This window comes from Habropoda laboriosa, unplaced genomic scaffold, assembly GCF_001263275.1.
Source record: "Habropoda laboriosa isolate 0110345459 unplaced genomic scaffold, ASM126327v1 scaffold57, whole genome shotgun sequence".
In the NCBI taxonomy this organism is placed as follows: Eukaryota; Metazoa; Arthropoda; class Insecta; order Hymenoptera; family Apidae; genus Habropoda; species Habropoda laboriosa.
In genome coordinates this window covers 2,359,452-2,382,094 of record NW_017100229.1, presented here as the reverse complement: position 1 = coordinate 2,382,094, position 22,643 = coordinate 2,359,452, and the positions used below count along the sequence as shown (strand labels likewise).

At 43.0% G+C, this 22,643-nt stretch overlaps 5 protein-coding genes across 6 annotated transcripts in view; 2 read left to right on the top strand and 3 right to left on the bottom strand.

Annotated features, from left to right (window-relative positions):
- Nucleotides 1–1,899: 1,899 nt before the first annotated feature.
- Nucleotides 1,900–4,237, bottom strand: LOC108571303 (protein N-terminal glutamine amidohydrolase). Its single transcript, XM_017933308.1, has 4 exons — nt 4,029–4,237; nt 2,924–3,077; nt 2,527–2,797; nt 1,900–2,358 (listed from the first exon to the last, which is right to left on the bottom strand). The coding sequence occupies exons 1-4, from the start codon at nt 4,175–4,177 to the stop codon at nt 2,204–2,206; spliced, it is 729 nt and encodes a 242-aa protein (XP_017788797.1). The 5' UTR covers nt 4,178–4,237; the 3' UTR covers nt 1,900–2,203.
- Nucleotides 4,238–4,771: 534 nt separating this feature from the next.
- LOC108571304 (isochorismatase domain-containing protein 2-like) lies at nt 4,772–5,938 on the top strand. Its single transcript, XM_017933309.1, has 4 exons — nt 4,772–5,032; nt 5,168–5,311; nt 5,396–5,581; nt 5,649–5,938. The coding sequence occupies exons 1-4, from the start codon at nt 4,904–4,906 to the stop codon at nt 5,799–5,801; spliced, it is 612 nt and encodes a 203-aa protein (XP_017788798.1). The 5' UTR covers nt 4,772–4,903; the 3' UTR covers nt 5,802–5,938.
- A 10-nt stretch (nt 5,939–5,948) lies between these two features.
- On the bottom strand, nt 5,949–6,755 carry LOC108571305 (deoxyuridine 5'-triphosphate nucleotidohydrolase). The gene is made up of 3 exons (XM_017933311.1): nt 6,649–6,755; nt 6,378–6,539; nt 5,949–6,185 (listed from the first exon to the last, which is right to left on the bottom strand). Exons 1-3 carry the CDS (start codon nt 6,753–6,755, stop codon nt 6,008–6,010), a joined length of 447 nt encoding a protein of 148 aa, XP_017788800.1. The 3' UTR covers nt 5,949–6,007.
- Nucleotides 6,756–8,593: 1,838 nt separating this feature from the next.
- On the top strand, nt 8,594–10,305 carry LOC108571372. Of its 2 annotated transcripts, none has more exons than XM_017933389.1 (3): nt 8,594–8,650; nt 8,997–9,313; nt 10,156–10,305. In XM_017933389.1, exons 2-3 carry the CDS (start codon nt 8,998–9,000, stop codon nt 10,248–10,250), a joined length of 411 nt encoding a protein of 136 aa, XP_017788878.1. In that variant the 5' UTR covers nt 8,594–8,650; nt 8,997; the 3' UTR covers nt 10,251–10,305. The 2 variants fall into 2 exon arrangements, with proteins under 2 accessions (XP_017788878.1, XP_017788877.1); XM_017933388.1 differs by having other exon boundaries at nt 8,596–8,685.
- A 181-nt stretch (nt 10,306–10,486) lies between these two features.
- The window catches only part of LOC108571428 (transcription factor CP2-like protein 1), a 15,841-nt gene continuing 3,684 nt past the window's right edge, over nt 10,487–22,643 (bottom strand). The window contains exons 4-12 of the mRNA XM_017933465.1: nt 21,248–21,325; nt 18,844–19,059; nt 18,625–18,769; nt 18,079–18,315; nt 17,615–17,863; nt 17,464–17,540; nt 13,017–13,209; nt 12,453–12,903; nt 10,487–12,372 (exon numbers count right to left, since the gene is read on the bottom strand). Of these exons, the coding sequence (XP_017788954.1) occupies nt 12,320–12,372; nt 12,453–12,903; nt 13,017–13,209; nt 17,464–17,540; nt 17,615–17,863; nt 18,079–18,315; nt 18,625–18,769; nt 18,844–19,059; nt 21,248–21,325 (1,699 nt within the window). The 3' untranslated portion in view covers nt 10,487–12,319. The remainder of the gene's footprint in view (nt 12,373–12,452; nt 12,904–13,016; nt 13,210–17,463; nt 17,541–17,614; nt 17,864–18,078; nt 18,316–18,624; nt 18,770–18,843; nt 19,060–21,247; nt 21,326–22,643) is intronic.

Here is a 22,643-nt window from a genome sequence, read left to right as displayed (position 1 = left end):
CGATAGAGAGATTAGATCTTTTTTCCTTGGTAATCGAAGGTTAATTACACGCTAAACAAGGTCGGTCCCGGGTTTATCCACATACGATACGACTTGCAGATGGTTCGTATAAAAGCGACAAAATTGTCGTTTCACCGGCCCCGATGCTCGACATCGGAACGTTCGATTTTGTTTCATTAGTCGCGGATACGGTCGCTTACAAATACGTACGCAAATAGCAACATGGTATAGGTGAATTGGAGAGAAAAACCACATGTCGATGATCAAAGACAAAGAGATCTAGTGAAAGATTCTGGAAGGCAAAGAGTGGACGAACTCTTAAACTATCGACGTTTTTTTGGCTGTCGGTTGGTTCGTTCGGCTTTTAGTTTCGACATCGACGAACCGATAGCCCGATTGCGTTCGCTTGTCGATCTAATTTTCCACGCCATGTCAAAGCGAGAGACAACAAGATTTATCGGTATACATCTCTCAGAGTGTATCGGGATGTTGGTGCCGTTGTTGCAAAATATTTCCATGCCAATTCGTTCGCTCGGAGTTACAATTGAAAGACACGAGAGGAAGGAAGTAGAGAGCGATACAGAATCCTATTACGTTAACGGAGTACGTATTCGGAGTAATTCTTCTTCTTCTTTTTTTTTTTCATGGAAGATCAGAGATTTTGAGTTTTCGTTGTCAAAATTCGGGAGATCTAAGAGGATACACACGTATATTCGTTGACTCAATCGAACGACCCCTTTCGATGTCGACAATTGGTCGTATTCATAATCGAATTTTAGTCCATTTCGATGCTACACTAGTATAATCGAGAAGACTATAGTGTCGACAAGCGAACGCACCAGTCATTAAGAATCAGTATCTTTTTGTAGTATAAACAGTAGACAAGTATAGCGTAGGTATTCAAAGTAGAAAGTGTAAAGTATCACAAGAATTACAATAATCGTAATAATTACATTATCTCGCAAAGATTAAGTTTTTGCCCTTACTATATCGATTGCACAATAATAATAAGCGCTTTTAGTCGCGTCACTGTCTCTGGACGCCGGCTAATTACATATATATAATATATACCGTCGACGGGGATATATATATATTTTTCTCCACGAGTTTTCTTCTTTTTCTCTTTTTTTTTTTTTTTTTTTTTGTTGGTTTCTTTGTTTGTTGGAAATTCTCCATAAATACATCAGTCTTTGACACAATGATTATAACGATAAAATTACCACCGATAGAGCAAAGCCGTGACAAAGATTTACGCATTTAATAGTAAAACAGTACGAAGACGAGAGAATACACTCATATAACCACGACTGAAAAACTTGGAATACACGGTCGATAGTGAAACGTGTCTATAGCAACACGACAGAGACGAGGGTCTCTGCAAAAGGCTCTGTAAAAATGGCTTTTTCAAAAAGAGAGGAAACAAACGTACCGGCGTGGCCTAGAAAATACAACGGGCAAATAGTTATCGAGACTATTGGAAAAAAAAAATAAATAAATAAAAGCAGCACAGCACGGTCGTTTTATTCACACACGATAAAGCCATATCACCCAACTGCGAGAAGAACTTTGCATATCGATATAAACGACACCGATTCTCCCTTCTTTTTTTTTTTTTCTGTTTTCCTCTTTTTTTCTTCTTCACTTTTCTCTACAGATAGATCTGAGATTTTGTTTCTTTCTCTTTTTCTGATTTTTCGATGAAATGCAAAAATTTGGTGGAACCGTAAGCGCTCAAGGATAGAACAGTAGCTGTGTGAAACGATGCAGCGCTTAACCAACGGTAGTTCAAACAAATTAAAACGTCAATTAAAGCCATCTCGCAAATGAAACTCGATCAGAGACAAGAACGAAAAAGAAAACGCAATTGGATGCAACGCATCTGGGCATAAAAACGGGGCTTGTAAAAAAAAAATCAGGAATGCTTCGTAGAAAAGAATATTTCGGTTCCAATTTAGCTATCTCGTTCGTAGCTCGTAGAAACGTGGCTGCAATATTTTTCTTCTTCTCCTTTTTAACAATTAGCAACGGTTAAGTGATATCGCCGAATTTCTGACCCAATATTTTCAGCTTCACAAAGGTACATGCACCTAAACAATTCCCTTAGGCCATAAAATTGATTTTTTTTCTTTTTTCCATCCGTTCTGACAATTGAAAATCGAAGCAAAGAATCGTTATCCTGGCGAAACTTATTTAGCAGGTATACTTAAGTCGGTGTTGGTTGCGGTTGAGGTGTACGAGGAGCGGTTGCCTTCGCGTTCGGCCTGTGAAATCGGTTGAATAATTGCTCTAACGTCAGTACAACCCCGAACCCGGTCTCTGGATCCATGTTGATAAACGAATCCAAGTTGTCCTTGCACGCTAAAATGTTTGCATTGAAAAAGAAAAGAAAGATTTGCTGTGAGAGCTGCGGTATCTTACTTTCAACCCTCTCGTTCCCACTCTCGACCAATTACGAGCTTCTATCTTCAACGTGGTATCTTTTTAAATTTGGGAATGAAAGGGTTTCTGTCTATTCGACGAACGTACTTGCTGTTGAGATCGGCGGATAATCCGGCGGTGTCTTGATCCATGTACCATCCTCGCGTTTCATGTGATGCCGATCCGACGCGAATTCTCTCAAGTAAACGTTCGCCGGCACCACTCGGAATCTTCGATGATGCTGCGGTTGTAACACTTCGTCCGATCTAAACGTTTCCATCGCGTATTTCCAGAAATGCGTCGGAAACGGCAACGCGCTATCTAAATCGTATACGACCGCCCTTTCGTCAGGTGCGTAGATTAGGATTACGTGGAAGTCCTATGAATACAAACAGACACATTTTTTTGTTTTCCAATCTGTGTGCGTGCGTGTGTATGCGTGTTCTTGAAGAAACTTTGCTTTCTTCGACGGTGAGAATAATTTTCGAATCTTTTTCCAACTGACCCAAACTACGAGCTTATCCTCGTTCTTTCCTGCCCGTTGTCGCCAAAGCGGTACGCTACGCCAGGAGTTGCTCACGAAAGCAACGTAGCAATGCTGTAATTCCGATCCGTGTCTCGTCGCTACATCCTGACACAGCTTCCATACATTTTCCTCGCTGGAATAACAGAGGTATTCCCGTACAGTTCAGTGCAGTATATGATGCAACACGGTGCAACGAAACTGATCTGACTCGCATTCGAAAAGTATCGATGATCGTGGCCAGTTTCGAAACGAAAAACTGGAGATGCACAGAATAATGGAAAACCGAAAGAAGAGAGACGTTTGTTTTTTAAAACGTGACACAAGCAAACAAAAAGGTAAACAGTGCATGAAAATACTGTTAAACGTGTATGACTGATCACGTGACTGGCGATAGGAACGATCGTATTTAAAGCTCGATGGATCAGAAGATCGAAATGAGGTTGCTGGATATGCGAATGGTGATTAACGTGCATTGTAAAATAAAGCGTCGTTGAGAGACGTTTGTTTTTTAAAACGTGACACAAGCAAACAAAAAGGTAAACAGTGCATGAAAATATTGTTAAACGTGTATGACTGATCACGTGACTGGCGATAGGAACGATCGTATTTAAAGCTCGATGGGCCAGAAGATCGAAATGAGGTTGCTGGATATGCGAATGGTGATTAACGTGCATTGTAAAATAAAGCGTCGTTCATTCGTGCGAGACGAAGCATACGACGATGTTATAAGAACGTGTGCGTATCGTACGGCATGCACGCATTGTTAATCGAGAGGAACGTGTATAAGGTGTATTTTTCATTGACGAAGAGATAAGAGAAAAATAAAATGGTAAATTGTAGGAATGAATTGAAACGCGCGGGTCTTTTCAAAGCGTTTCAAAGCGTAGCAGACGGTGCACCGTGATTCGTGGATATTTCATACATATCAAAGATGGCGGCAGCATATCGCATTGCCGTCTCTGTACCACTGCAACGTATCGATCCAACGTGGGGATATACCGCAATACGACACGTTTTATTTGGTCAAATCGATATATTTCTCTCTGTGGAGAAATGTCGAGCAAATTCGAGCAGGACAACTTACCAGTAACAACTCGTATACACGCACTCGGACGCTTTCGGAAAAAGCTGCACCAGCGGCTTCGTATGCCCTGTCTCACGAGGCTCCCCGGCCATTCTTTGTATACACTCGATCAAAACTATACACAAAACTCTCAAAACGATACCGTGCATCTGACCACCCGGAACAGCATTGTTAGACTACCGCTGGTCGCTACTGCTCGCTCTGTGTGGCCTTCCTACATCCGACTCGCACCTGGGTCGTTGCAGCAACACGCACGCGCCAGGCTAGTCGATTTAAATCACTAAACTTGCGCCACCGGAATATTAGAAAATACGTTTTCTAAATTGATTCACACGAGCACTTTCCTTTTTTTCCAGGCTACGTTCCTTGAATTACAGGTTTTCACTGTCGTATAAGGTTAGGTTTTAACCCTTCGATTTTTTATTTTACAATTTACATTCGTCGAGAACGATGGTAATTTCTAACAGTCTCTCGTACAACATTTTCGAGATATTTCAACTTTACGTGCGATTCCTAGAACATTCTGTAGAATCTAGATAAAGAGATGCATCCGTAATGTTGCAAATATTTCCATTGTTGCTCTATAATAGTACGATGTTCTTACACTTAATTATGTATGTATGTCGCTTGCGCATCGAGAAGGTTTGTTAGAAATCGATTAAGTGCAACACGTCTAAAGTTAGTAAGGCTAAGACTGGCCATGAACTTTCAATATCGCAGAATATTATCACGTGCGTCACAGTATAGCACGTTAACTCGTGGTACAGAAATTCGTCGTCGTTTTACCAGTGACCTCGCTAACTGGTTCGCTCTGGCACCATAAGTAACGTTTTAATTACGTCTTCTCACGCAATTTTACACGCATTATCGAGAAAATGGCTGTAAATGCTGCCAAGGCGGTTTTAAAACAGGGAAAAAGTGTTTTAATGATATGCGACGTTCAAGAACGATTCGTTAAGGCTATGTACGAATTCGATAAAATTGCTCAGAATTCAGTGAAACTGGTAAATATTATCACATATGGTATGAATGCATGTTAGGCAATGGTATTTAGAGCTTTACTGCTATACTTCGAAGGATTCAAGGTTATGTAGTAGACCCATGGATGTATAGGTTAAATTACACGTTTGTTGTCACAGATAAATGCATTGAAACTCTTGGATGTGCCCATGATCGTTACGGAACAGCATCCCAAGGGACTGGGGAAAACAATTTCTCAATTTGATATTTCTGGTGCTAAGGGACCATTTCCAAAGACACAATTTAGTATGTGTATCCCAGAAGTATGATTATGTAATCTTTTCTTTATGAAAAATTACATTATCATTATCTACTCTTTTGGGTAATTTTTTAAATATTAATTTCAGGTAAACAAAGAACTCTCTTCAATTTGTTCCGGTCAGAAACCAGATTCAATTATACTTATAGGCCTTGAGGCTCATGTTTGTGTAGAGAATACTGCAATTGATTTAAGACAAAGTGGATACGAAGTACATACAGTGGCAGACTGTTGTACTTCACGTACACAAGAAGATAGATTATTGGCCTTTGAGGTAAATATATAGATATAGGTAAAATATTGGAAGTGGATTTAGTGGTTAACCTATAATTTTTCAACAGAGGATGAGAGGAATAGGATGTCATATATCTACATCGGAGAATGTTATTTTTAAGCTGTTGGCAAATGCAAATCATAAGGAATTTAAGAATGTACAGAGTTTGGTGAAAACTACATCACAACCGACAAATCTTGTTCCAGTTGCAAAAATATAAATCACAAAAACCATTTGTAGCGTATCTAGTTTTTGAATTAGTAAGGATATTTTTATAAAAAGGTTTACAAAAATCGTAGCATTTTTATTTAGGCATTAATAATTAGTAGGAACATTTACAAAAATAATGATAAATACTGTGGCAAAAATTAGATTAACTTAGAAAAATAAATGCATCAAAATGACAATCTTTTCCTCTTTGGTATCCTATTTATTTCCTGTTGAACCAAACCCATCTTCTCCTCTGTCGGTGCTATCTAAATTATCTACTTCCTGGAGGTCAGGATATGTAATTTTTTCACAAATTAGTTGTGCAACACGATCTCCTGCTGAGATTTTAAAGTCCTCGTTACCGTGATTATATAGTACTATCCCTACATTTCCCCTGCATTAAAAAAAATAAATAAATTTCAATTTCCTTATTATAACCACAATAGTCTCACACTTTCTCCCATCTTAACACCACTCAAAAGGCACAAATGGATTTACTTGTTTAACATGGAAATCACACCCACACTTTATCTGTTAATCACTGCATTATCTAGGCTTTAATAAAGATAGCGCAGGTAAGACTCACCGATAATCAGCATCAATAACACCAGCACCTATGTTAATGAAATTTTTCCATGCCAATCCTGAACGTGGTGCTACTCTTCCGTACGTACCTTCAGGAACTGCGATTTGCAGATCAGTTAGAACAAGTTCTTTACCACATGCTGGCACAACGTATTCATAGGCACTGTTAAAAAAAATGAAACAACAATTGCAATAACGTTCGAAAACTCGATGGTGTCGAACAAAAGAAAAGCCGGCTTCACGCGTGCTACGTATCCCTTACAAAACTATACCTTCGTAAGTCGAATCCAGCAGCAAATTTCGATCCTTTCGTTGGTGCAAAAGCTTTGTCGGTTATACGAGCAAATTTCAACAACGCTGTACCGTTTACCGCAGACATAATGAATTCGGAACACTTCTCAAACAAAGTAACTACAAAGACACTACGTTGAATGAACCGTTTGTGTACGTTATTTTATCGCGTTTTTGTTAGAGGACACAAGACTACGTGACTCAAATAGACGATGATTATTTCTTTTATAACATTCCTTAAATTACGTACAATGTAGCTATCACTCAATACTATTGTACAATAATTACTTGCTATGTTTATAGTACTGGCTTACTTGTATATTTTCTACGAACAACGAATTGCGTCATCAGTTATAAATGCGTGTTTTGACATGCTCGAACATGTCCTTCTTGAAAGCGCGACATTTAAACAGTCCTCTCTTATACTTTTCAATTATAGTACACAACGTAACTTTAAAATGTGTTTGAATTATGAAATTTGCATTGTTGTTGATATCAAATTAATAATTATTCGGTATTTGTGTATACTTTTTATTCTCGAAGTAAGATTTTTATAAAGAAAATATTCTTAACAACGCTTCGTTTGTAATTGGACCACCGGTTCGTTCCCGCCTTTTTTGTCAGAATTTTTTAATCCTCCAATAAACAAATATTATCGTAATAATAACAAATTGATGCGCCGGCGCCGGGTTTAAGAATCAATATTGCGCGTTAACATTAACATACAGTTAACATCGTTGACAACGTAAAAATCGTTCGATAGATCAGGAAGCGTATAAAGTAACAACGCGTAGAACTTCTATAAAAGTAAGCAACAAAGAGAAATACCGTTAAGCCACGAATTTCTTAACCTTAAAAGAACGTCAGACGTTTCCTAGATGGCGTTAAGGTGACACCTGTTCCAGTGGTCAAGCTACACATACATATCTGTCGGAAAAATTTGTCGAAAATTCCTTGTCTCTCGAAATGGTGGATCTTAGCGGTGGTTTCGATGGTCCAATCGAACACGGATTCAGCAATGTCATCTTCGTAGTACCTGGGATTGTAGTAATTGGCCTTGCCGGTAAGATACATTTCTGAAAAAGCGCGGCATCTCACGTTCTTTACACACGAACACCCGGCTTCTCTAAAAACATACGGTTTCCTATCCGAGCCTGTCAATAATCTTACTTATTTCTCTCGAATAATTCTGTCCTTATCTTCGCTGTATCTACAATAAAGCCTCTTTTCCTCTACAAAAATCTACTTTCGCGATTATTCGAAAGAACAACGTATCTCTGTTTTTTCACGTTATCCACCGGTACATGCTCGATTGTAAAGACTTATCGGAGGCAACAGGTTCGAATTTCATCCGATAGGTCGAACACCTGGTACTGTTGCACGTCATTCAGATTTATGGGCATAGCGTGACGCGACAAGTTACGACATAATAGACACACACGATTTCATTGATTCTTGACCACGTTGCAGCCGGTGATTACGCATCGTGCACGAATGTCGTTAACTTCGAACAAATGAACGACCTAGTTATGTATTTCGAGAATATCGAACGTAACCGAATATGATTCACTCGGTACGAGAATAATTCCCTGTGAATATACCGCTTTTTAAATACCGATAATCGTTCAGATGGCTCTGCGTCCCCCTCCCACCAGCAATGCAACGTGTATCATCGGACTAACGCGTTTTAATCTACACGTTGTAAAGGTCAGGCTATTCAACCGAGGTTAACTCTTGTTTCGTGGCTTCGCGGAACATGTTGGAAGTGGCCACGTTGGCCTCACGTACACATGTGACCAATGAGATAACGGCCCTCCTTCGAAACGGCCAATCATCGGCCGAGCGTTTGATCGACGCTTATCTTCCCGCCAAATAGGACCCGATCTTTTCAGTAAACGATCATATTTCTCACACCGTTTCCTAAAGTGTTCCAGTAACTGGTTACAATTATTCTTCCTCCGAGAGAAACATTCATTCTTACAGGTAGGACCTGTGAACGATACAATTCGAACAACTAAGTGAGTATCCCGCTAACGATCTTCGCATTATAAAGTACTCGTTAAAACTGACCGAGAAGCTGAGAGAGAGAAAAAAAGGTCGGTACCTACTTCTCACCTCGGTGCGATCTTTTCAATCTGCTGGTTAGATCGTTCATTTCTAACTGACGTCCCTTCGATTATCCGAGCAAACAACCATATGGTTATTAAACGTGTCCACTATCAGTCACCGTTCCCCGTGTAAAAATAACGCTATCTAATCTTGGAGCGAATGTTGGGATGATCGAGGGCTTAAAATCGACCAGTTTAACACGGACAATATTTCCAATTAGGATGTGGATCACACTTGCAATCGCCTTTCTGGCCGTTGCATCGGCCGAGGATGCGGTGAACGTTGCACCGGAAGTCGATTCCGTACCAGCGGTGCCTCCAGGATTCGAAGGAGGAGAGCTCCCAACGGCGCAGCAGCTTCTCGAGATGCTCGATTCGATGAGCGGTATATCGGAGGAAGAGAAGGAATCTTTGAAGGAGAATCTGTTGCAAAGTATCCAAGACGGCGGTGGTTTTGCACAGCAAATCCCTCAAAATGAACGAAGCATGCAGACCATGATCCTGTTGTCCTTATTGGGCGTAGTCGTTTTGATCTTTGGTAAATATTTCTCTTCCTATGCAACGACCAGAGGGAAACTTGTAATAGGAACGAAGAGGTAGTAGCCGAGGAATGTTAGGAATTTCTTCCGAAAGAATTAAGGTTGAAAATTGCAAGCTTTCTGGGTCAGATTTCCTTCGCTGATTCAGATATGAATAATAACGATGAGCTAATTACAAATCGCCGGTTTGTAGTACCGCATAAACCACAGCTCAGTTTACCGTGCTACCTGTTATCTAATCGTCCACTTAACTACTACTCGCGAACAATCTATTTAATTCCCTTCTGCTAGCAGCTGGGATTAGTATTTCGATCTATCTGCTGGACACTTGTCATTTGGAGAAAGTACCGGCGATTCTTTCTACGTGATTTAATCGAGGTGCGCTCGTTACAATATGGCCGAGGAGATTTTGAACGCGTTGAAAGACAAAGGTGTACTGTCGCAGGACGCGGAAGAGAAGTTGTTGAGTCTGTTGCCGGAGAATGCCGTGGAGAAATTGACAAATATATTCGAACGATACAAAGATTTAGAGAGCGAGGAACAGAAGGAGTTGATAGACCAAGTGGTCGGAAAGTTCAGGCAAACGATGGAAGACAAAGTGTACGGTAGCACGAGCTGGTACACGATGCTATTGTATTCCTCTTCGTACCTCGTCTTCGTTTTCGCTCTGCTATTTATAGGTCTCGTTCTTGGTATGTTATGTTACGAATCGCTTGATATTTATCGAGGGTCGTATAAATCGTATTACCATTCGACCTCGGATAGGGAACCATTGTCCCTTTTCTTTATCTTCTTTACTTGCCGTGGGGTATTGTTTTAATGGACGATTTTACGATTGCAGTGTTCTTCGTTTACAAACTGTTCAAGTGCTTGTCCGAGAGGCAAACGAAACGGGAGGAGAAGAAGAAGAACAAACAGATGAAGAAGAAAAAGTAAGGCGGATAACCGCCGCGAGAGGAATATCATCGCATCGTGGGATGCGTTTGGAAGAATAAACGAATATGGAATGTGTCACGGGAAGCACGTGGCTCGTGTTACGTTTTTTTTCGCGGATAACGTGCATCGTATTTTCTGCTACGACGAAAGAACATTTACATTGTCGCGACTTATTCTATTTTGTTAAATAAAAAGTAATATATTTATGAGTAAAAACTGGATCCTATTTATTGGTGAACAGTATGTATATATGTATATATATACGTATAAATATCTGCCTGTTTGTTTGTTTTTGTTTTGGCATCAAAGGATATTTATTGTGCCGTTTTGTGACATACAATGACATGCGTCGAAATTTCTAATCGAAGTATAACAGCATGCAAAACCGAATTCACACGCAACTTCCGCGTGTCACGGTGGAAGTTCGTCGAGTTCCTAGGCTCTCGACGTTCACTTTTACATAATTATCTAAATTAAAAATTACACAACGACAGGTTTCTTCTTTCTCCGTTCATCTCTGCTAACACACAATCCTATCGATTGTCACGCAATTCGAGTTCGTGTGATGTACTTCTTCTTTTCTTTCTGTGTTTTTCTTCCTCTAAACGAAACACAGTTTCCGTGTCGCATTGAGCATTGAAACGCGCTACTAATTCAACCCAAGGTATCAAAGGTACGCTTGATCGATACGCAGGATACAGAAAAAAAAGAAGAAGGGATGTTAGTGGACGTATCGTGGGCTATCGACGTACGTGTTTCGAGAATTTGTAACTATTTATCATCGGTACTGGAATTGATTCTTTGCAACGACTCCTAGCTTATGTTTTAACATTTGGTAATAGATTATAATACTTGGTATATTTCCCCTATGATCCTCGAAGACGTTCAAGGAAAACGTTTATCTTCCGTCAGTTTGTACTACGAAACAGAGTAAACATGGTTTTTTTCTTGTTTCTTGGCAAAGTAATCGTGGTTACTCTTAAAATTGTCAAGCGCTTACTAAATAATTTCTAACGCTTTCGCTACGAATGAAACAAAAAATTACTTTTCTTAAATATCGAAGAATAGAAACTTTCGACGATTCTACTCTTGGTTCTTTGCTTCGGCAAAGTGGTGGCTCCGTGTCTTTCACGCCCCGTTTAGGCTACGTAATTTATCGAGATTATTCACGACGATAAAAAAATATTACACTTTGTGTAAACGGAGATCGTATTCATCAGCAGCGTCATCGATCCACGCTCTAGTTAAAAATCTGTAAACTCTTAGTAACAACTGCGACGCTGATGAATAATGATTAACAATAGCATGCTAGATTTTATCAGAGTTGCTCTCGTGGCACAAGAAGTTGAATAATCGCGGCGATCGCAAGTCTCGCGGCGAAAGTTATTTCCTAAATGAATTTTCTTTCGGACGCTACACGATTTACTTAAATCCTAACGAAGAAGAGAAACTAAAAAGTGAGAAGAGAAATAGAATCGAACTGGATCGTATGTATATTATTTTTACGATAATTAAAATTTCCGTGTAAAGTAATGTATATAAAATATATGTATATCTGATATATACGTGTGTGGTATCTTTTCAATGCTGAAAATAACACGATCGTTCAGCGCCAGAGAAGTATCGATCTCTCCTCGAGTAATAACTACACTGAAAGAAACTGCTAGTGAGTATTATATATATATGCATATAGAGTAAGAGCAAATTTCCTCGTGTTTCTTCCAACCAAGTCCGTAACTTCGTGAACCCTATCGTCGTTTTTCTTCTAAATTCACAATTCCACGAAAAAGAAAAAATAGAAAAGATCGTTTTAAAATGAATTAAAAAGGTAAACGTGTTTGGCGAACGACACTTGGGTACAAATGATCCAAAAATAATCTCCCACGGAAATTTGTCATCGCAATATCAACCGAAATAAAGAACGCATCGTTACGCAACATACTCTCTTACGCTCCTCCACACAACTACGTAACAATCGAATCACAGACACGCTTGGCAAAAATTTTTACACCCTATGGGAGAGATCTATTATGCAGTGTTGCAGTTAATTTATCAATTGATGTACCTTTTTAGGATCGCGACGAAGGTTTTAGAAGTAGCTTGTAGCGCTCGCTCGCGTTATCTGTAACAGAAACAAGAAGAAACCAAGATCGATACAAATTTCCAACTCTCTTTTCACAGTCTCTCGTTTATCTTCAATACCTTTGACAGTTTGAACGAAGTACATGCTCTCGTCCTTCATGTTCGCCACCAATTCGTCGGTGACCAGCACGTGGATACCCTGAGGACCAAGGAAGAGCACAGAATGCAGTCGATCGTGGGGCAAGCTTAAAGTGTTCAACAGTTTGTTCATCAAGGCGCTGCTGGTCAGGCTCTCCAAGTAGGCGACTCTCCAGAGCGAACCGTTGTCTTCTAGCGAGAAGTAAAGGGTGAGTTTCGGGGTGGGCGCTTTCGAGTGTAGCGCGTTGAACAATCGAATCCCATCGGCCAGGCCGCAGATTTGGATCAAGTCGTCCCTGGAGAGTCGTAGAATGTCCGCAGCTGAGAAACTAGCGAACGTGGACTCGAATGCGTTGAAACGACCAGCACGCAGCCACGTGGTCGTCTGTGCCGCATTTGCATCAGGTGACAATTGAGCCAAACATGATGATACCTATACAAACAGACAGCTTTCAGCAGAGTTCTTGGGAATGTAATTTGATTTGTTGGAAAGGAGATCGAAAGCTTGTAATCGGAGTGCAGATTCTTCTGGTAGGAAAAACTAACTTCAGTTTCGATCGAGGACTGATCGGGCAAAATTGCCGCAGGCGATGGTAGAGCCGGTGCTGTTCCCACGTTTTCCTTCACAGCATCAGAGGCAGGAACCAGTGGGACGATGCCAGGATTGGAAACCGAGAGTGCCAAGGGCGCGACTACCGGCGAAGTATTGCCGCTAATGGTAGGGCGAGTTTGGGGTGATCTGTAACAAGAATAGCAACGTCTTTCTTTAATTTCATTAGGACTATTTTTCCATTGGTCGACAGGACGCAGCGTGAATTAGACGCCATAGAAGACCGGTGTCCGTGAATTAACGGCATTAGGCGCAATGAAAGCAAACACGGTAATAATTGACACCGCAACCTATCGCTAGTGTACGAATATTAACTCGTCAGAGGCTGCGCGACAGCGTTCGCAGCAACAAGTACTATTACTCATAATGAGCGAGGGACACTTTTCGAAACGCGCCGAAGCATAAATAATGTTACTTAATCCTTGACCTTAAAAATCGACTAATTTGTCGCTTAGTTACGCAAGCACGAGATCTAGAAATTACGCGATTTCGCGGAATTTCGTCGTTTCCCTCTCTTTTTCTTTCTTTCTTTCGAGCGCGACAAATTCTCTCGACAACGTCTCTTACATGGAGCGTCGCTTGAGACGAAATATTAGCCTGGAGATCCCCTTCCCGTCGATCCTCTTGTTGCTCCTGCCTTTTCTTATCGTCAGGCTGACTAATCCGCCCCGTACAAGATTAACTCTTCTCGCTCTGGATTCCGAAATAGAATGAACAAACTTAGCCACCACTTCCACTTGTAGAGGGCCACCGGTGACCGTCACTTCGTGCTCCAGAAGGTAGGCAGCCAGATTTCCGCGATATTTCTCCGTTGATCTGATGGCCCAGCAGCTCTTCAACCTCCAACTAGGGCAACTCTTTGTCATCTCGGGTACTAACTTGTCGCGTCCCATCTGCGTTGCCAAAAATTCCTCGAGCGTCTACCTCAACCGAACAAGCTTTTCTTTCGGCTTTTCATCCGTTCTTTCATGAACACGTACAATCTGAACACGCGAACGCTCCACCAATCTCCGACTCTTCTTTCCATTCGTACCAATTTCGATGTTAATCGATCTCCTCCCCCTGTCGATTCAACCTCGAGCAACGTCCATCCGTTGCCCGCTACATTTTGACCATCCTTCCCATCCACCTCTCGATTTCTTCTTCTACCAAAACAGTTTACAGTTACGTCAGTTTCTCGTTTCTCCCCTTACGAGCAGTTTACGCTCGAAGCGTAGGCAGCCAGCTTTCAGTCTGATCGCAACTGAGATCCAATTGATCGTTCGAAAGTCTCGATTCGAGAAGGCTGCTGCCTCGTCGGATACGATCGGTACGAATCAGATCGTTATTGGTACACGAGACTGCTCCGAACCGGATATCTCTAGTCTCGCCTTCGTCCGTCGCTCTGTCACGCTAAATTTAAAAAACCAAGATCCCCTTCTGTGATAACGAACGAAAATCTTTCCTCACACTTTCCTTCCAAATGATTCTTCCCTCTAACCCCTTCTCCGTTCATCCGTGGCTAAGATTACTAAACTAACAGCTATACACCAACGGCCACCCGCATACGCCAAGTGCATTCTAATCGAAACGCACGTACAGACGTGACGAGTCTGAAATTATTCGAAAAACCTCGTCTCATTCATGGATGTATCTTTCAACGGATCGTCGGTTCAGCTATTCCCCTCACGTTCTCCCTGCTTCCTCGTGCTTTTACGAGAACGTGGAAATCGAAGCAGCATGGAGGAACACACGCGGGGTTTCTTCCTCTCCTTTCCTTTTCCAGTCGATCTGAATCGAGAGGGGGAGAAAAACAGAACGACAAATTCTCGTTCTCCTGTTTACCTTTTCCCCGGTCGCGTTACGCGGTCGAACGAGATCAACGCCGAGTTTCTCGCTGAGCCGATCGGTGCTGATAAATCCACGCGTTTGGGAAAACGCGGATAACAATACAGAAGCTTGTGCTTTTATTGGAAACGTTTCTGTTCAAGGCTGAATCGAACCGCCCTGGCATCAGCTTTTCGGCGGCCAGGCTGCTCGTCATCTGAGGAAGTGATCCTGGCGTGACAGGAGCACCTGACTGGCCAGGATCTCGGTGACCGGGACGCTCTGATTGTCGACGCGCAACAACTCGAGATCGACGATGATCGACGACGCACGGGACAGTACCGGACGATCAGCTGGAAAACGAAATTCTACACCGGACGAGGGCATTCCAACGGCGTGCAGTGGCTTCACTCTCGATTCGACGCCCGATCGATTAACTTTCGCCACTCTCGAGTGCTCTCTTCGCTTCCTTCGTACTCCGGGCTTCGGCTCCGGGCAAAAATTATCGTCGTCGCGGCCCCTCGGGCATCACACGTCCGGTTTAAAGTACACCTTCCTTTTTTCTCTCTAATTTATTCTTCCCCTCTTCGTTCAACTACCTCTGCCGACGTTCAATTTCTAATACGTCGATACACAACAAAGTTCAACTTTTTTTCTCTTCTCACGGTGTTTACCTGAGAATCTACTCGATTTATTTATAAATTCACGGTCACGTGAACCGAATGTTACTTGCTAGAATATTATTTCACAAGGCAGAAATCGTTGCACTCGTTCCCGTGCATCGTTGCACGACACTTAATGGACTCTTGTAGAACGTCCGTCCGAGACGCTTCCGTTGCTGAGGTCCTCCCCCGTCGATGGTACCAAGCTCGAAAATCTTCGAACACGTCCTTCGCTCTCTCTCTCCGGTGAAGCGAGAAATGAGCTCGAGGTCGCGGAAATGAGCGATAACGTGGAGTGTGTATCGATTAACGGCGGGGATATATCGCGACCAGCGACCGTCACGCAAGTAAAATCAGCCAGCACGGTCTGAATCTAAGCGAAATCACACGGAAAAACGCGAGACAGTGACCGATCACTCGGTTTTATTTATAAACATGCGCCTTCAGCGGTAAATCATGTCTGCGACTCTCACTTGGTACCGTTTCCTCGTCGATTATCTCGTTCACCAAGCAACGTGGCCCGTTTAACCGTCAGGAGTAATCACTGTGGTCGTCGAGAGAAACAAGATGGTGGCGAATGACGGACACAAGAAGCGTTCAAGTGTGCGTGTGCGTGCGTGTATATATGCGCGTATGCGTCGCGAAAAAGAAGGCGAATGGTTCTCGTTGAGAAAGAGGCTGACGGATAAAACGGAGAACCGAAGCGGCTGCGCGGCAACGCGTGTATCGTGCGGCGTTCTGAATTTATTTGTCGACCAGGCTGTCTCTCTCTTGTTCAAGGAGCATCGTTGTCGGCTCTACCGGACGCCGGCTTGTGCCAGTTCGAGCCAGTTTCGCGACTCCCGTGCCGGCACCTCCTCTTCCACCACCTTATCCCACGACTGGTATCGTCCATTGCCATTACCATCGCCACGCTTGCCGCCACCACTTCGCGAACTACATTCTACCTCCTCCACCTTCGATTCATCCGCGATCCCCCACCTTTCGACCAACGCGGAGGTTCATCATAGAGAAACGGCAACGCTGCGGTTGCATTTCTGCATCGAGACCGAACCGGGGCGCCATTCTGCGTCCTACGTCCTTTTAAAACTAGATTTTCCCCAAATTTTCGATACCCCACTCCGATCGCATTTTCTTCTCTTTTTCAATTTCACCTTTGACGCGCTCAGCAGATCGTTGCATCTCGGCTGCAAAGAGGGGCAAGGTGGTCTACTTTTCCTATCTTTTTTTCCTTACAATTTGTCAAGTTATTCCAGTCGTTGTTGGAGAATCTGTTCAACTTCTCCGCTCTTTACGGTCCACGGTGTCTTCCTTTTGTGCGGAGACACCAAGGACACCATGTTGCCCGTCTCTTGTTTGCTACAACGGCTATTTATACTCTCGCGTTGGAATAAAAATGGCAATTCTACATTAGGATCTTGTTAAAGACGCGTCACGGACACCGGTGGACTTTGACGCTGTCCGACTCGCTATCGTGTCATCGGAAATAACGGCGAAGCGAAGATTTCGAGGTTCCCTCGATTTGCAAATCGATTAATATAGACCGTTGTATAGAGGAACGTAAACTTGTCATATCCGGAACGGGCCAGTTCAGGAAAATTTACCAAATCACCTGTCGCGTCGACGAGCAACGATATTTTACGATTGCGCGGCGTGAAATAACAAGCAGCACGTGGAAAAAACAAGTTGAGCAACGAATCAGCTCTTCGCGAACGAAGAGAGAAAAGAAAAAAAAAATAATGGCGATTACACGACCGTGTAATTGATGCAATCCAAGCTGGTTCTTGCGTAATAATCATGCCAGAAAAACTTCGGTCGCCGACAAATACCGATTAGGCGGCGATAACGTTCGTCCAAGATCGGACAAAGTTGAAAATGATAAGTAGGTACGTGAAACAAAGAGACATGTACTCACATTGCCTCTGTCGAAGCGTAAGGGCTGCCTCCATTTTGTGTGATCAGATTGGACGGTGACAAGGAGTCTAGGGGAATCTGTAATCAGACGACAGGATCCACCCTGTGTTAGTCTTCTCCCCTGGAAACTCACGATCGAATCGATCACTTACGTCGGAGAGAACCGTGCATTCGTAGCTCGGCTGATATTTGTCCTGCTCGTGTGGCGGTCGTCGCAATATTTTATCCCGATCCTGCTTGTGCTTTCGATCAGCTCCCTTCAGTTTGAACACTTTCACCTGGCAAGAAGCAGCGTGCAAACGGGGGCCTCCAGGCAGTCGTGTTTCCACTTGGATTCGAAACGGCACGCCTTTTTCCCCACCATGTTTCTTGGGCGTGAATTCGGTGCTTATACAGTTCACCTGGGATGGAAGGGTCAGATACCACTTTAATTCTCAGGGGTGGCTCGTTCCACCCCCTGACACGTGAAACGATCACTCTTGCCATGGTGGGAGAGAAGGGGTACCGGCGTTTGCTAGACTCTTCGTCGATAATTCGTCGATAATTCGTCGATCTCCGAAGAGTCGGTAGGGAGAAAGATAGGAAGGGCTCGCGCGACGATGCTAGATTTTTGTACCTTTATATAAACGCCGACTTCCTTGGTGGGATCCCACATAAATTCCACGCTATTATTGGACGGAGACGGTTGACAAACGTCCACCATCCCATAACTAAGGGGAACATCGACCTCGAGCAATCTTTCACCGGGTCTCGCGCGTTGCCAAGCGAGCATTTGTTCGCGTTCGGTGTACTGAAGTCTCCTCTCGTGGAAACATATGCGTATTGTCGACTGAAACAAAAACGTCGGATGTTCCTTCAGAGACGTTGTAGCACCGTTTGGGTCACTCACATCTTTCGAACGTCGGGGACCTACGAGCTCACGCCGAACCTCGCGCTTTCATCGACTATCCAACGTGTTACATCAATTTCCACCCCCTGTTACGCTAATTATTCCCTCTCAGAAGCTAAATTAACCACCGGTGCAATCGTCGTACTGCAATCAGCATGAGCTCACTTGATTCTCTCCTTTAACGCAAAGCTAGTACGTTGTTTAAGATGTCGCTGCCCAAACATAGACCATCTATCGACGCGACAGCTCGACCAATAATGGATAACAAAGTACCTTCAGAATTTTGCCACGGTAAGCAGACAGATCACCAAGTTTCTTCAGCTTGATCTCGTACGATTGACCCTGGTTTAGGTAGGTGAGCGTCTCCTCGTTCACTTTGGTCGCGATACTCGTGGCAGCGGCAAGCACGTATTGGAAACTATGGAAAATATCGTTCCTCTGTTAGCCGATAGGATTCGTTAAACCTTTCTCTGAGAGCATGCTAGGACGTACCGGCAATCCTCGTTGAGCTCGGTTCCTTGTTGAGAGGAGGAGGAGACGTGATTCCCTGAAGACGATGTCGGAGGATACTCTTCGCTCGAGGAGTAAAGCAACTGATGAAGACTAATTGCTGTTTGCCCATTATTGTTACTGTCAGCCTCCGCGGAGCTGTTCACGTTGTTCACTGCTGGCGTCGAATTGATCGTTCTTTGTGACACGTGGTTTAAACTGAAGCAGAGATCCAACGAAAAAAGAACATCAATATCCTACGTGTATTCCTGAGTTTCCTACCATTTTCACACGTTTCCTCGAAAGCCTAAAATCTGATCGCTACGATGTATTAATTTCATGACAGACTGCACTCACTACAGATTAAGGAACATCGAGGACGAGGGGATTAAATCCGGGGAACTTCTCGTCGCTGTACCGCGAGGATCGATGAAATTACGGTTAATTTCGCGCTCGTTACCAGCAGGTTTCACGAAATAGGGCTGTTAACGTCTCGCGTGGGACGCACGGAACGGCACAGTTCCTAATTAGGAGCAATTCGTTCGTTTCTCGCACAGCTTTCGAAACGATGTGCCCTTAACCACTCCATCTCTCTCCGAGTGAATCGTCTCGACAGATGTAATAGCGACAAACGTAACGTTCGTCCAGATATCTAGAATTACGTGCTGTAAGAGTTTCTTCGTCTCGGCTTGCATAGGATGCACAAGTACGATTCCCAGTAACAGACGAAGAACCCGGTTAGAGTAAATATAGCTCCAATTGTCAAAACACTTAAAAATAGTCAGCGTTCGCTCTCTCTCTCTCTCTCTCTCTCTTTGTTTCTCTTCGTCGTTTTTCGCGTTTCACCGCCAAGATAATCACTGGAACTGTAGTTGTTAAACGGGGAACAGCGTGAAACGATACGACCGACCGTCACGTTTATCGAGGGAATCACGTTTTTCGCATAGCCGATCTCTCGACCAACTGGCATTTAACACTAACAGAAGTAACGCCGCCAGATAACTGGCGAAGGAACTTTGCGAGAGTAAAGAGGTCTGACCTGCGTGCCATTTGTCCGATAATTGTGCGAAGAAACGCAACGATAGAACGCTTATCGCTCTCGTGTCTCTGCGGGGGAGTCTCGCGGCAAATTCCGTTGCCAGTTTTGCTTTTTCCTTTCTTTCACGAGCTCCGAGATAGACTATCCTTCTACAGTAAAGATTCTATAAGAGTTCGTTCGGATCGACACGTTAACTGTTCACGGTCTGTCCCCGCCACGAGGGGGGACCACCCTTGAACGCGGTATCTCGGTGGCAATACTAACAAAACCACAAAAGTTTCTTATTTTCAATTTTTCGTTAATCAAAATTTCATCGAAATATCGGTGAGATTTCCCTGGTCAAAATGATACCAAACACGATATTGTTACAAAACTTGGTTGTGTCGATTGGGCTTGTGAATCTTCCTTTACCCGCTACGTTTTTCCACGCTCTATTTCACTGTTTACATCTACAGAATGTAACACCATTTTTGTAAGGGTCTCACAGCTGTGCCAGAAAGGAACCGTTATACAGTACCAGAACTGAACCTATCCGGTTATTCTCGAATAGGCCACTCTTCTTCAGACTAACGGTTCGTAAGCGGCATTGCCTTTGATCAATTAACGAGTTTAAAGTACACATAGGAATACACACTAGTCGGGACTGTTCACAAGCAGTTCGCAAACAGCTTGCGAACAATTGCAGTATGTTAGAAATAGAATTTAAATAGATTTAAAAAATTTAAGGTCATCTTCGTTTCTTCAAAAATAATGCACACTCGAACAATTCACATGCGTACGTCGTTATATTGTTTACGTATATACATACGCACGTGTGGAATTTCTTATTAAGACGCATTTGGTCTCATTTTAATCAGAAAAATATCCTGGATATGTTAGTAAAAATTTGATCAACAAAGCGTTGTCTCGCCGATATGTAGGTATTTAATATTTCAGGACTGTCTCGACTTTCGATACCTCTCTCTTCTGCGTCCGCCGGTGTCGGTAAAATGCGAAGAACGTAGTTTGAAGAATCTAGTACCTATCCCTGCACTGTTCCACAGCGGTCCCGAATTTCGAACTCTTATCGAGTCTTTACCGTATACGTTTCCGCGACGCGCGTTTAATCGGTCTGGCGATGAATCGCGACTGACAGTTTCGCGTTGCTAACGATCGACTTATGACGGGACAAACCACGGATCGTGTCCCGATAGGTGGAAAGATGGATGGAAAAGGGGAGAAATATTTGCTACCACGGACAAAGGATGCGATTACGAAACGAGCAATGGCGCACGAGCGGCTCACACAAGGTGATGACTCGAATATAGCGCGCGAAGAAAAACGCCTGACGGTTCTGTTCTTCCACTGGGAGCTGTTAGGTGAACTTACTTGGAATTTTGCTGGTTCTCCGGCGACGGTGCCTCCTGCTTGAACACTGTCAACGATGGCAACGCGAGCAGAGCTTCGCTAAAAAAGAAGACAGATTTTTCGCCGATTAACCAGACAATCCTATTGGAATGTTTCTGTTACAGCACGCGGAGGAATACTGTACTTTCCGAATGGAAAGAGTAACCTTCGTGGGGAAAGGAAACTAAGACTGACCTCCCTAACGAAGATGAGGCTTCGGCGATTATCTAATGGCGCCTTTTCAAACGGTCGTAATCTGACTGTTTACCGGTTCTTCTTGTAAAATGCCATTCAAATCGATTTAGGTCTACGATCGGAGGATACCGCAGCCGATAATAACCGATAAATATCGGTTTTAGTTACCGACACTTATCGATTAGGGACTCTGTGTGACGCAAGTGGCTGAAGAAACGATCAAGAATAATCTATTCGGAACACTATTCGGAACACTTTCTGCTCGCTAAATACCGAATCGATCGCGAAAGAACGTCGGCTAAGGTGAAAAAGATCTTTGGAATAAAAAGTCGTCAACATCGGTTGAACTTTGACACGATTCTGTAAGATTATCTTTCGATTATGTGGTAAATTGTGACTACGAACGAGAAGCAATTTGATTACGCGCGTGTATTCGTACACGACGATGTACTTTTCGCAATTTGCTTAAAGATAAAAAAATTCATCGTCCGAGGAAATCCAGCGTAAACCGGAACGAAGTTACTGCAGCTTACATAAACCACATTTTACGAGCTCTACGGGGAAAAAGAGGAATCTGAGATATTTTTCAGTGGAACGACGAGTCGGTTCTTTCCCGTTTAGCATTTCTCGAATTTAAGGGTCGGTCGGAACCCCACGGCGCAGGATAATGAAATGACCGGGAGCAGCAGTAATAACGAGTTAATTGGCGTCTCACGTGAGTCTATGCAAGTGCACCTTAATTGCTAAGACGAAGGCGAAGAATGGGAGAATTGTTTGAGAACCGCTATGATAAGAATTGAGTCACTAAGGTCAACCAAAACTGGAACGCACCGGTTCGTGAATGCAGCAAAATTGTTATCAGCTGTAAGCGGAATACCGCGATAGTATACTACCAAAAGTATAATACAAATTGATCGTGTGAATTCGGCGTATTGCTACAGCAAGTTCATTCTCAAAATTTAAGTCAATAAATCCACTTTGTTCGACGATACACGTGTGCATGTGTAATGCCAATTCGATCAATGATTGTTAAATTGACAATGCTGTTCCGCGTAATCGATTTAAATCAAACAAAAGGTTGCAACGTGTAAAAAAATTCCAACTTTTTTTCCAACTCGATCACTCACCCGCATTTCAAGTACTGATGCATGGTTAACCCTTTGTTCCTCTTCTTCCGCAAAAT